This window comes from Parasteatoda tepidariorum, chromosome 4, assembly GCF_982258835.1.
Source record: "Parasteatoda tepidariorum strain Cologne lab strain chromosome 4, Ptep-v5.0, whole genome shotgun sequence".
Lineage (NCBI taxonomy): Eukaryota > Metazoa > Arthropoda > Arachnida > Araneae > Theridiidae > Parasteatoda > Parasteatoda tepidariorum.
The window spans coordinates 75,523,093-75,537,801 of NC_141758.1; the positions used below are offsets into that span (position 1 = coordinate 75,523,093).

A 14,709-nucleotide genomic window follows, 5' to 3' on the forward strand; every position below is an offset into this window, starting at 1 on the left:
CAATAGGATTCAGGTCAGGGGATTTGGCTGGTCAATCCATTCGTTGAATATCCTCGCTTTCCAGATACTCATCAACCATGAGAGCCCTATGTGGTCGCGCATTGTCGTCCATAAAAATTAACTCAGGGCCAGCAGCGCCCCTGAAAAGACGCACATAGAGCTCTAGGACCTCCTGCCTGTACCTCTGAGCATTCATGGAACAATTGTTAAACACATTGAGTGATGTGAGGGTATCTTGCATGGTCCCTGCCCAAAGCATGTCCCCCACCAGCATAATGGTCCCGTTCGATAATGTTGCTGAGATGGTATCCGGTTCCAGGTTCCCTCCATATCAATAGCCGTCCAGAAATAGCGTCATAGAAATGTGCGACATAGAAGAATATAGCGTCTTAGAAATGTGCGAAAATGCCTTCCATCTCTTAATTTTGTCCACCAGTGTATTTATGAAAAATCTTTTTTTTTCTTCATTTATCTCCAAATTTAGACTATTAGCAATGATAGTGATTGATAAATAGATATTTTAATTAAAAGTTGTTGATTCTTAATTACAACTTCCCAAACTGGGCAGGTCAGTGGGGAGACATCAAACTAAGAGTAGCACCCTGGCCCTCCAGATTGGAGGTTGAGCATAAGGTCAACCCCACCTCGTAAAAACCTACTTGTTATGGAAACTGAAATCGTTTTGATCCATCTTTCTGAAAACGATTTATCTGGAATATAAAAAACATTGATGGAAATGGGTTGGTTATGTTCTACATAAACCCGAAACATTTAAAGTTAAACAAGTTTCTGATTGGAGAGTTCAGGGCAGCAGAAAAGGAGAAAGACCAAAAAGTGGCCAAGTCGTTTGTGGATGATGGATTGAAAATGGATCTTCCGCTCACTAGAAAGCTTCTTTCGGATCATTTGTGAGTTTTTTAATCGAACATAACTCGGGGCTTTGTGCCAATGAATTCACAATTACTTCGAACTCTCTTGCGGGCATTGCACCAAATTTTGAGAATGAGTCCGCATGGCCTGAAGTGAGGTGAGATGGATCAGGTGATAGAGCGTTCGCCTTCAATGTAGTGACCCAGGTTTGAATTCCAGCCGTGGATGGTTAACACTAATTCTACTCTCAGCTTGCGTCGAACACAGTGTTGACTTAAAATATCCTCAATAGTAAACGGATCATGGGTTAGACTTCCCTTACGATTAGTCTAACCAAGGGAGGTTCTCGTTGCTTTTCTCTCCGTGTAACGCAAATTCTGGGTTAGTTTTATCAAAAAGTCCTCCATGAAGGGTAATTTGCACCAATGAGTGATCCAAGAATTCCCTTGTCTTCTGTGTTGATTTCCAAGTTACAGGACTACGGAGTTGAACATTGGTAGAAGTAAACTCAGAATTGGGTTAGCTCTTCAACGCCGGTTAAAAAATAAAGTAAAATGGTTTGGGGTACTTAACCAATTACTTACCATAGTTACTTTTTTAAAAATTAACAAACTGTATGAATTGAGGTATAAGCTGCTGGAATTTATTTCCTTTCAAATAAAATTGTGTGATCAGGTTTAAACTGTCTTTTTTTTCGTTCCTAGGATAAAATAAGAACTGAAAGTGAATCAGCTAGTGAAAGCTATAAGGATAGCAAGTCATCTAAAACGCCGCAACCAACAGACGAAGATCTATTGGGGAAACGTAAGTTATTCTTACTGAATATCTTGTGTGTTTCGCAAAAAGCTTTGCTACTACTTTCTGCAAAAAAGAATGTAATTAATGAAAACACTTTATAGAAGAGACACTTTATGAATTTAGTAAAATCTTGCTTTACGGAAGTGAGGTACAGTGCTCAAAATAGAAAACAAACTGAGCACCTTGTAAACCTTTGATCTAATGATTTGATTTTCGTGTACTAGGATTATGCAATTATATAGCTAAAATACATATAAGGTATCTTGAATTTCTAACTATATAAAAATAGCCTATCTAAAGCTAAGAAAATAACTTTAAAATATTTGAAAATTATTGATAGATACGTGCTAGCCCCCCTCCGTAGCTCTACTTCTATGTCTTGATGATTTTTGAGACTTACCTTAAATATGCTATAATATTTATGCAGACGATATGCAAGCAAAAACCAGAAGCAAATACCTTCTTTCTTCAAATAAACAATTCTTTTTATGACGAATTTTAATTATTGACCCTCAAATATGAAGGGAAAGGGCCATATAGAAAATATGGACCTATTAATTTAGGTAAGAAATCAATCAAAAATTTGAAACCCTGAATATGGGGAAACGAAAGTATTCCTCTATCTCAGCAATTGCTTAAAATAATCCAATAATTTTGATGCACAACTATAAAACTAATTTATCTAAATTAGTTTTATAGTATAGATTATTAATTATTATTTGTTAATGAGGAACTAGGTGATTTAAGGGCAGTTATTAGTGTACTCAAATTGACAGACTGGTAAAGGAAACTTACGTTGCATTATCTTTTTTTCCATTCAAAATCTTATTTTCGAAATGGAATTCTTTTCTTTTCAGACTCGAAAAGTGATCCAGAAAGACACGGTGCATCATCTCCTCTCTACAGTGCCAGTAGCGATTTATCCGAAAAACTGACTTCTATGACAGTCTCCTCCTCCTCGGTAAGTCACAAGGCTCCTAAGGACTCGGACACATCATGGGAAAGGCAGCACAGTCCAACACAGCCATTGTCCACCTGGTTCAGTGAGGGAGCCATACCCAAACAAAGACATATAGAAGAACCCAGGCAAGAAGGAAGAAGGAAAAAAGATAGAATACGAAATAGATCTGAACCTAGAGAGCATGTTTCAGCACTTCAGGTCAGACAGACATTTTTTATAACGTTTCTCAGTTTTATTTTATTCCTTTACTTTTTTTATTAACGTTTGATATAAAATGAATGAATTGAAAAATTATCTATAAACTGTTCCAAGGAGAAAAGTCTTGAAATAGCAATCAAAACTGTTATTTTATATCCTACAATTATTTTTTAGGTTCGTATAAATATGTCAGATTTATAATTCCGTTAAGTATTGTGGTTGTCGTAATTGTAGTTGCTTATTTACGTCGCACTAGAGTTGCACAATGGGCTATTGTCGAAGGTCTGGGAATGATCTCGCCAGATGATCCGAAGACGTGCCATCGCAATTTTATTCTCTCTGAAGGGCATGACTCCTCCGCTTTGGTAGTCTAATGATCTACTCACGAAGTCAAGCACTGTACGTTAGAGCAGTTTAGCGAGGACCGATACCGCATGCACTTGGACACTTCGTAGTCTGATCACGGTGATCCAACACCCACACACTGACAGCATCCTATGATGCTTGACTCCGGTTATCTACATACAACAGTGTCTTACGATCAGACCACCGTGGAACTAGTTCGGCGTGTTAAGTATTCATTTGAATGTAGGAATGTATAATTTTCCTTACATTCCTATGTTAAATCAATAATTTTATTTTAAAAAAAAACATTTTTACGCTATGTGTCCGGTTCTCAATTGCTAAACAATTCATAAATTCCTGAAGGAAAAGAACTTTTTTCAATGTTGAATAATAATATTGAAACATATGAAAAACAAAGCTATGCTACATTTTTTTTCAATAATATTTTTTGAGTTTGTTGTTGACGTGCACTTTACAAAATCGCGATACTAAACTGTCCCATGAAATAAATAAATTATATTATAACCTATCCCCTTATATTTAAACTAGCTATAAATAAATTACCATAGCAAAAGCTACCGATTTACATAAAAATGCCTTAAATAAAGCAAGCTTACACAAGTTCTTTAATGTCATAATCTTATCGAGCAATATTTTTAAATATTACATACAGTGAATTCGCGATAATTCGAATCTGATAGGACTGACGAAAAACTTCGACACATCGGAAGTTCAACTTACCGTTAGTATCGGTTTTGGACTTTCAAAATATTGTCGGATTATTTACATAATGCTTATTAATCATTTTTCTGACAAGCCATTTACGATAAGACTGTTTGAAGCACTTTATGATACCCTGGTCCTTTGGCTGCAACTTTGCTGTGGTGTTTGGCGGGAGAAACTGCAAGTTTACTGCTTTCAAATTTGGTAGATCACTATGTGCTGTGCATTTATCCATAAAGAGTATCACTTTTCTTTTTTTAGCGAAGAATTTCCGATCCAATTTTCTTACATAGTCTTCAAATAAAACTGACGTCATCCAAAACTTTTTGTTAGACTTGTAATCCAAAGGATACGTTTTTACATTCTTGAAACATCGGGGATTTCGGTTTTTTCCGATAAACAAGTAAGGGCAATTTCTCTGTCCCAGACGCATTTCCTCCAACTAGGACAGTCAAACGTTCCTTGCTCATTTCATACCCACTGAGCAGTTTTCATCCTTAAACATCATAGTCTTATTTGGAAGATATTTATAAAATAAACCCATTTCATCAATATTGAAAACATCATTTTAACTGTATCCTTGAAGTAAATTAGGTAACGTTTCATTTAACCACTGTTCACATACTTCAAGAGGGACAGCTTTATCTTCTCCACGAAGAGTGCGAAAGACATTGTGTGTGTGTTGCAAAGGAAGGGGCAAGATATCAGCTCCTAGGTTTTTTTTCTTGCTTTAAAGGATCCAAAAAAAATCGAGTTAAAGGGAGTAAAATTCGAGTAATCGAGAATAATTAACATGAAATTGAAGATAAAAGGGTCGGGAGCTCATAAAAAAATCGAGTTATAGTAATATTCGAGTTATCGTACTTCGAGTTATAGCGAATTGACTGTATAACGTGTTTACATTTTCCCATTCCATGCATGATAACGTTGTAAAAATACGTTAAACTTAGATCTATTTCTTTCTTCGTTTCATTTTTAGATCAGTTGCACTGTTATATAAACTATAAATAATGCAGAATAACTTTTAGAAAACTAGTATTATAAAATAAATCACCGACCCATATTTATTAACCAATTGTTGTATTCTAGAAACGTCAATTTCAAGTCGTCGATTCCAAGAATTTGTTGAAAAACAATTTTAAAGTGATATTTTAGTCAATCTGAATAAATTTGCTATATGAAACTATCAATGTCTTACACTTACATATATAGTCCATGGCCAACTTATTAGACGCACTCTAAGATTCGATGTAAAATCTTAATTATCAGTTGATACTATACAGCTTTATTCTTTTTTCTCGACTGAAACCTGTTTGCACTTGCTAAATTGTTTAAATTAGACGATATATAATATAAATTCGACGTTTAGATAAATTAGACGATAAATTATATAAGTGTAGAATACTTATTATGTCAGGTATTATATTAATATATTATGATAATTAGACCAAATTATTAGACGCACTGTAGTTTTTTAATAATCATATGTTTTGCACGAGTTTATATGCAATACTTTTATACTTAAACATACATGAAATGGGTTTTTATTCAGGAGATTTTTTATATAATTCCTATTTGCATTTATTTGCAATGTAATGCATTACAATGTTAAGCAATTGATACCCGAGCGTAAACAAGTGCAAACCGGTTTCAGTCGTGTAAGAACAATAAAGCCGTATAGTATCACCTGATAATTAAGATTTTGCATAGAATCTTATAGTGCGTCTAATAATTTGGCTGGAGACTATACATACATATATATATATATATATATATATATATATATATATATATATATATATATATATATATATATATATATATATATATATATATATATATATATATATATATATATATATATATATATATATATATATATATATATATATACAGAAAGAGATAACTCTTTTCTCTGCAGTAAAACAAATTCAGTTTTCCCATAAATATTATATTATTCTAGTATAAGTTTGCAAATAAATATTCAACAATTGTTTTAAATCACAATTCAGTTTTCACGCCTGGAAAGAGCGGCAAGATCCAAAAGTAGAAGTCCCGAATTCAAACTAAGTGATGATGAATCTGGGGTACGCTATCCAGGCCGAGGACCTCTGTGTTCTCACTGCGGCGAAAAACTGGCTCATCCACCCCTTTCTGCACCAGCTGATTGGGACAGGAATTATCCGAGATTTTGGGACATGCCCACACCACACCATCACGCCATGATGTACAGGCAGCCACGAAGCTACAGAGACACAGTAGCTCCTGTTGGATACAGTGCTCATAGTCGATACAACGTAGGCCCTTATGGAGGAAGTCACTGTCATATGCCAAGATCCTGGTCTTCGGAAAGCGCGGCGCCAGAAATAGACTTATATCCTGAAGATGATGAAGATGCTGGTAATTAGTTTTGTTTAAATGTTTTATTTTCCCTCTAAACTTTAAAAAATTACACGAATGTGGTATTTCACTCCGCCAAAGAAGAGGAACGCTAGCCAAAAGCAGAAGCCTCAAGATGAATGATAGCTCTAGCCAATAAGAGAGAGGAGGTGAAGGGTTACTATCTTTTTCTTTTTGGCCAGAGCTATCAGTCATCTTAGAGTTTTTACTTTTTGGATAGTGTTCTCCGTCTTCTGTGAAGACAATTGTTTTTGAAACACATGCATAATATAGCTGGTAATAAATGTTATAAATTAGCAAAGTATTCTTTCATACGATTCATTTTATTTTATTTTATAACTTGAGTTGAACAGCAGACCCGTTGTCAGGTGAACCATATCACTGTTCTACTCTGCAGACTTGTCAATTTTAACCCAAACCAGAAGAAAAGGGATTTAACTTAGGAAGGAAGCAAAGGAATTTAACTTGACCACTTCATGATGGAAATTATCCGGATTTGCAGTATCTGGAGGAGGAAACCACAAAGACCTTCCACGGTTAGCCCGACGGCAAGGGGATTCCAATCCATGATCGCTTTACTGCTGAGAATATTTTACTTCAGCACTTGGCAGACGGCGGGAGAGTATAAGCAGATCCTATCCATGATAAAATACTTGGCGATTGCAGATGGCATTGGGGGTGATAACGCCTAAATGTGAAGGGAGAGCGAATAAATTACTTTAATCAAGTGCAAACGAATACCCGCCGACCGGCCTGTGTAGGGGGCAGGGTACTGTCCTTGCATCAGAATGGTTCTGAGTTCGAATCCCGGGCAAGGCATGGATGTTTCTTTCTCTCTGTGTGTTCTATGTCCTTTCTCTTTTGTGCGTGTGAGTGTGACCCGCCCTATAAACGGGTTTGTTGTTGAATGAATGGTGTGGCAGAAGTCGAATTTTTGGCCACAGATGGCGCCACTGAAAAACAAGAACAATCGCACCCCCTCTGCCTAAACAGGCATACGACAAAAAAAAACGAATACCCCAATTCGATATTCGTTTTCTTCTCTGCGGCTATTCTTGATAAATAAAATAAAGGGAAGTAAATAAATTAATAAACGCTTATGCGGGTGTTTTTCGTTAAAATTTCATTTTTCCAGAAGTATTGAAGAAATTAATAAAAAATAGTTTATTCGTCTCCTATCTCTATACATATTATATCCTAGAAATTAAATTAAATTACATAATTTTTTCAAGAATATATATATATATATATATATATATATATATATATATATATATATATATATATATATATATATATATATATATATATATATATATATATATATATATATATATATATATATATATATATATATATATATATATATATATATATATATATATATATATATATATATATATATATATATATATATATATATATATATATATATATATATATATATATATATATATATATATATATATATATTAACCTGAATGTAAGAAAAGACTTTATTCACGTAACTGGCGTTAATCAGTAAGCTTGTATTGTTCATCTGGAAAAGCTTGCGTTGTTCATCGGAAAAGTGCGGTGTAACCAAATACCGCACTAAGGCAATACCGCAACTGTTAACTGTTGTCCTGGAAATTGAACTGACTAATCAGCATACTTACGAATCTGAACTTCCTTGATAACTTGCACATTACATTCGCCCAAACTTTAGATTACCAAGTAAGAACTAGAGAAAAGATGCTTTCGCAATTTTACGCTTCCTTGATTTTTCGCGCATTTTCAACTAGATTTCTTTTTCGTTTTTTTAGTTGGGAGTTTCTCACCAACTGGTGGAAGCGCCGCCCAGAGGTATCCCCTTGCTGTCCCTGATAATTCCAACTCTTTCTCTTCTTTTTGAAGAAGGCAGAACTAAAAATTTTTCTCTTGAGGATTTACAAACTTAGCTGTGCTCTAAGGGAATCTCACGCGCTACGAGTTCAGACTCTATCAATTTCTTTCTTAATCCTGTTTCGAATCATTCCTGACAAGCTAAATTTCTTATTGCATCTTCGTTGAGCCTTAAATAGTAAAATGATTCTCAACGAATTGGAAATGTTAAATACCTTTAAAATTTGCAATAAATTATTAAAATCAAACAATGGAGTAAATAATCTTAATATTGCTGGGTTGTGGTTTTCAGTTTTCGTAAATTCTAATAATAATCAATGATATAGAAAAAAAGAAACCATTATCTTCTTAAATTATTTATAAAAAAATTTAAATATTTTAAATTTGCTATCACGAAAATATCATTCTTCGAATTTGCTGTCACGGAAACAGGATCGTTGCAAAATGTTTTAAAAAATAAGACACAAAATTCTACCTAACTTTTGGGTTTACGACTACTAATGTTCAACTCCACAGCCTTGTCATTTTGTACCCAATCCAGAAGACCATTGAATTCCTGGATCAAGTATTGAAGAAATTTGCCCTCGTAGGAGACTTTTGGATTGAACTAACCCGCATTTGCATTACATGGAAAGGAAAACCAAAAAAAACCTTCCACGGTTAGACGGACGGCAAGGGAACTCTAACTCATGATCAGTCTACCTCTGAGGATATTTTACGTCAGCACTGTGGTCGGTGCGAGCCTGGTGCAGAATTCTTATCGACCCCTAATCGCTTGGATTCGAACCCTGTTCCCCTCATTTGAAAGCGAACACTCAATCCCCTGAGCTTTCAACTCTGGGTGCAATTGTTTCGCTGAGATTCGTACCTGGGTCATTGGGAGGCGAGCGCTCAATCCCTCTTAGCCACCGCGACTCTTATATGTTATAATAAAATATGTTCGGGAGGTTCCACAATGACCTTCTTCAATATATACCTTTAGAATCCTAGTCAAAAAAGTTTATGCGTTATAGTCCGTATATTTAATAAAGGACAGAATAACAACGCTTCGGAATCTCTCTCTACATAACTAAAAATTTTTATTTATTTTAAAGTTATGAAATTTTGTATACTGATAATTCGAAGCAGATGGAACGTCACTGTCGACATTATAAAATTCTATAACGAACCTTTCGAGTGGGATGAGAGAAAAACGAATGGAATTTTCTCATTGGAATGTCAGATATACTATAGACGACTTTTTCAAATATACGATTCGGAATTTCAATTGATCATAAATTCTACTTAGAGTTAAAGTGACGAAAATTCTGCAAGTCGAGGTTCGAAAAATATTGAAACTAGCATTGTCTTCAAGCACGAAGCTCCAACAGAGATTTCAATGCTCTAGCTACTCAGAAAGTTTTAAAACTTTTGATTGCTAGATTCCATCCTCCTAAACGCAAAGGCGATATTATAAAAATGAAGTAAGAAAATATCTGTTCTGTGTTAATAATAATAAAGGAAAGCGTCAATAATTTAATTTTTTTTCAGGAGTTCATAATGAAAGTTACAGATCTTCCTCTTGGATATACATAACAGACTCAGAAGAGCTCGAAGCGTGGAGAAATCCAAAAATACCACGAGGTAAGCTATTTTAACCATATAACAGCTTTATTTTACTAGTAGGTACCCGACGATTAAAATAACACGAGTTAAAAATATTAGAAATTCGAAAACAACCAAAATAGTAAAATTTTGAAATGAAAAATTTCAAGAAAATTGAATCGAAAAAAAACGTAAAATAAAAGATTATTTTGCTTCATAGATAAAATGGAAGAATAGTTTATATGTTTCGAGAGCTTTTTTGAACTAAAACGTTCCATGATTTCAAACAAGCAGCTAAACAAATTTTTTTTTCTAGTAAAGCATTTGCTATTTAATCGCAAAAACTACTATGGATCAATATTTTTTTTAATTGTTCTAAAATATTTTATTACATTTTCACTATAATTCCTAAACATGCTATTAAATCTTAACATTCTGTTATAATTCGGGCATTTTGAATGATTTTTTAAATGATAATCAAATTACAGAAGTGCTCCAATTTTTATCAAAATTGGCTGTCAAATGCACTACAGATTACAAAAACTCGAGGTTAATCTGATTAAAAAAAAACTCAAAAGGTAAGGTGGAAACAAGAAAAATAATTTCAAATTGTATTTATACTAGCGTATATATTTTAAGAGGCTATTTTATCTTAAAATATATACTAGCGTATATATTTTAAGATAAAAAGGATTATTAGATCAAAAATCCATGGGGATTTCCACCAACAATTGTCAGAAAGGGTAAAAACCAAAGTGTGGAGAGATCTTCGACAGAACACCATTCCAGACTGGCCGCGCCGCGAAGCGGTGGCTCAGTTTCGACTACATACCGGACATGACTGCCTTGCCGCGCACCTGTTTCGTTTAGGGCTGGCACCTGATCCCTATTGTTCTCTATGCATGAGCCAAGCTGTTTTGGATGGCAGCCACATCCTGTGCTGCAGGGCCCTCCGCGGGTCGTCGTCTACCGAGCGATATTGGGAAGCAGGAGCGCTCCTAAGGAAATGACTTTTTACTTTCTTGTTTTGTTCCTATGTTTTTGCTTTTTCATGTCAATTACCTCTGCCATTTGAAATAAATAAATAAATATATTTTAAGAGAAATCTTTGTTCTACGCCTAAATCACTCAAACAACGAATGTTAACAAAATAATTAATACAAACCAACTTCATAAAAGTGATCTTACATAAAATTGCTCAATTACACTTTTTAGAAAATACCAATGATCAATCACATGAAATATAATATTCGATTTTTCCATGGAGCACACGGATCTGGAATTTTTTACAGTGTAGAGCCTCAATTGAAACTCTACACTATAAAAAATTCCAGATAAGACTACTGTAAAAAGTACCGGCACTTAAAATGCCGGTTTTTCATATCGTAAAAGTCATTTTTCTCGTAGGATTTTAGGGAACCAAAACATCTGATATACTGTAACAAAAAAATCTGATATACTGTATATACTGTAAGTTATATTTACTGAAACTCTGTAGTTAAATAAACATTACTGAACAGAATTATGGTTTAAAACTTGACAGTAAAATAGATTTGGGAGATGCTGCACTCAATCCAATACAAAGGTTTTTGAAGTGGTACTTTTTTATAACAACCTTTAATTCCGTTTTATATACTTTGCATGCTGCACATCATTAGATGCTAGTATAATTCTTGTTTCAACTACTTATAGAAAAAGATAATTTTAAACGAGCATTTATCTTTATTATTTATAAATTAATTATTTATTAATTAATTGTTAATAATGTAATTAATTATTATTTAATTAATTATTTATTAATTAATTATTTATTAATTAATTATTGATTTATTAAGTAATATGGTTATATTTATTCTATTTATTTTATTATTTTACTCTATTTATTTATTACTTTTAATTTAAGTTCTTGAAACTTAATAATTTTCCATTTGTTAAGTAGGAGTTTTGTCTCTCAAGTCAAAGCACAGTAAGAAATTTCAAAAAATATTGATGTTAACATTATTGAACTTTATTAATGATGTATAACATGATTTTGCTTTGTTTCATTTAAAAAGTTCATATAAAAGACTGTTGGCTGAAAAGCTTACTGTTCAGTAACTGCTTAATGGAATATAATCACTATTTGCATTTTTTTTCTAACAAAAAGAATTGTTAAGAATAAGCTATTGTAATACAAAATTAATTTAACGTAAAGTGCGTTAACTCTGTTCAACACTCCGATTCAATTTCATGGAACTAAAATGAATCGGCTTGTTCTTGGACTTCCACTAGATTTATTTCAACGGAAAAAAGTCGTTAGAAACATTAAATAATGTCCCATTTTTATTTTTAAACATCCGACTTTCCCGAATAAATTTTTTTTACCCCAAAGAAATCGTAAAAACCAGTTTAAAAGTGCGAAAAAATTCAGAATCATTTTGCTCTTTTTCAATGCAAGTGACTATTTCAACTCGTTAAACTGTCAAAGCAGTTTTAGTCATAAGAAAAACGAATTAACGAACTCCTTTCACTTCCGTCATCGGTTTTTAAGAATTGTTTTCTTCAGTTATTAACTGAAGTGAACTGATTCGTGCATTGAAAAAAAGCTTTTCTGTGGAAAAAAACTCATTAGATGGTATTGCATAGTTCATAAAGGACTGAATATTAGTTTTTAGGAAGAATAATTAAATAAAATTGCATTTGTATTAAAATGCTTTTGTGCAAATTCTTTTGTTGTTCAGAATTAGAAAGCATCTAAGAGTAAGTTCGTGTTTATTTTAATTTTATTTAACATACCATATGGAGCAAATAAAGAATTTATAAGGAATAGTTAATTTTTGTTCAGTTTTTTTAACACAACAAATGTTTTTTTCACCACTATTAAACTATGATAATTTCGGGAATATTTCCGTATCGTGATCTGCTACACCAACTACAATCGCTTAGGTGCCAAATTGATTTCAAACGGGAAAAATTTAAAAATAAAAGCATGTAGAGGTTTGCCCGGGGTTGGATAACAGTTATACCCTTCAAGTTAGTCCCTTTCTGTGATTTTTTTTTTTTGTTCTTGTTTCTCGTGGGCCGCTGCCCGGAAGTTGTCAAGACTTGACGATTATTCGGTCACAGATCACGATACGGAAATCTCCCCATAATTTCTTTAACCTAATTTCTTTAACCTCATTGTACTCTCTATAACTATTAATGTATACAGTTTGAAATTTTGGAGCCTTTTGTGCCGTAACATCGTTCAAATGTGCTTTAACTTTATTTTGTTACATTTAATCATACTATCGTAACTCTTAAATTTGATTACACGATAATGTGGTTCAACGTGAGTCGAACGAGGTTCATTTTAGCAATGTATTAAGATTGGAACAAATTGGCACCGTATTAAGATGTAAAATAATATAGTTCATCATTGAACTAATTTTTTTAATGAGTTTGAGGATCAGTTTATGTTTATTTTTTCATTTTTGTTCACCTGAGTAATTTTTTTTCCATAAAATATCACATTTCAAATTTAACTGAGCAATATTTCTGATAGGAAACTTAAACTTTCTAAATAATTTAAATATGAAATCGATTGTTAGCAAGCAAAATTTATTTTTTATTAAGACATTTGTAGAGAATTCGACATGTATGTTAGATGGATAATCGAATTGCAAGTAAATACATTGTCCCTCAAAAAAGATATCATCCAGAAAAACTTCTGTTTGGATGATCAGATTTTCATGAACTAAGTGCAAGTCTCAATGCGTGAATAGTCTTAGGGCCATCCCAGAAATATTGCCATAGATTTCGGAAAGCAACAGAATCCACATACATCTCTAAGCTCCTGTTCCCAGTCACAAGAACTAAAGGACCCAGGCCAAACCAAGAAAACACCATAAAACAGATCCACATTTTTAGGTAGAGTTCATGTACTTTTGACCAAACTCTCTCGTTGGATACTTTTCCTATTTAGTCTAACTTTAAATTAATTCTTGTACTATTTTCAAAATTAACTCAAAAAATTTTCAACAATGATACATACTATTTTTCTGGTCTAACTGCACTGAGGAAACACATCCTTCAAGAGCTAGGCTAAATGGAGACAAAAATAATATATTCAATTTAGAGTCACTTACACTCATAAAGTACAAAAGACATTTTTAATAACAATAGTATTGAGTGATTTCTTTGTCCCTAGAGAAGCCTGATTCATCATCCCGTCCTCCGCTGACTCGTACCGACTCTACAGATTCTACAGAATCCGAGAATGGTTTCCTCAATCAGTACATTAGTGTCACCCATCGGATGGTTCATCGAAAAGCCAGCGTTGAAATGTACCACCGTATTGCCAACAATCGTTTCGGTAAGTAAAGATGCTGCTGAGCGACAAAGGACTAAATTTATTCGTATGCGCATAAAAATATGTATTGTCGGTAAATAAACAAACAAATATTGAATAAGTAGATAAATATAAACAGTGTAAAATTAAATAAAACTGTGACTAAATGCACTGTAGAAAATTTTAGTTTTTTTTCTTAATGCCAAATCTGGTATCCAATATACACAAAAAAGTTTTGAACAATGTAATTATCAGTATCAAGAATCTGTTCTGAGCCCAACAATCAAATACCCAGATTATCTTGAAATGGCTAGTACTAGTAATCGTCTTTACCGTAATAATGTTGGCAACTTGTTCTCTAAACAATTTTGTATTAAAAATTTAATAATTCTTTGATACATAGTTATTTATCACAAATGTTGGGATAATTTCCAAAATTTTAAAAACTAGAAGTGATATTTTTGATAAAATTTTCGGTACTTATTGCACTGCGTATGATTCAGTAAACAGAGAATTGATTCTAGAGACCTTGCGCAAGTTTAACATCCCTCATAAATTAATCAGGTTGATTAAAATGACAACTTCATCGACTAAAGCGAAAATAAAGGTACAAAACAAAATGTCCATGGAATTTGAT

The 14,709-nt window shown here is 33.1% G+C and overlaps 1 protein-coding gene across 2 annotated transcripts in view; it reads left to right on the forward strand.

Moving 5' to 3' along the window:
- The window catches only part of LOC107444278 (uncharacterized), a 684,996-nt gene that overhangs the window by 654,733 nt on the left and 15,554 nt on the right, over window positions 1-14,709 (forward strand). For both annotated transcript variants that reach the window (XM_071182438.2, XM_071182439.2), the window contains 5 exons: window positions 1,575-1,674; window positions 2,526-2,827; window positions 5,908-6,295; window positions 9,710-9,802; window positions 13,932-14,096. In XM_071182438.2, coding sequence (XP_071038539.2) covers window positions 1,575-1,674; window positions 2,526-2,827; window positions 5,908-6,295; window positions 9,710-9,802; window positions 13,932-14,096 — 1,048 coding nt within the window. The remainder of the gene's footprint in view (window positions 1-1,574; window positions 1,675-2,525; window positions 2,828-5,907; window positions 6,296-9,709; window positions 9,803-13,931; window positions 14,097-14,709) is intronic.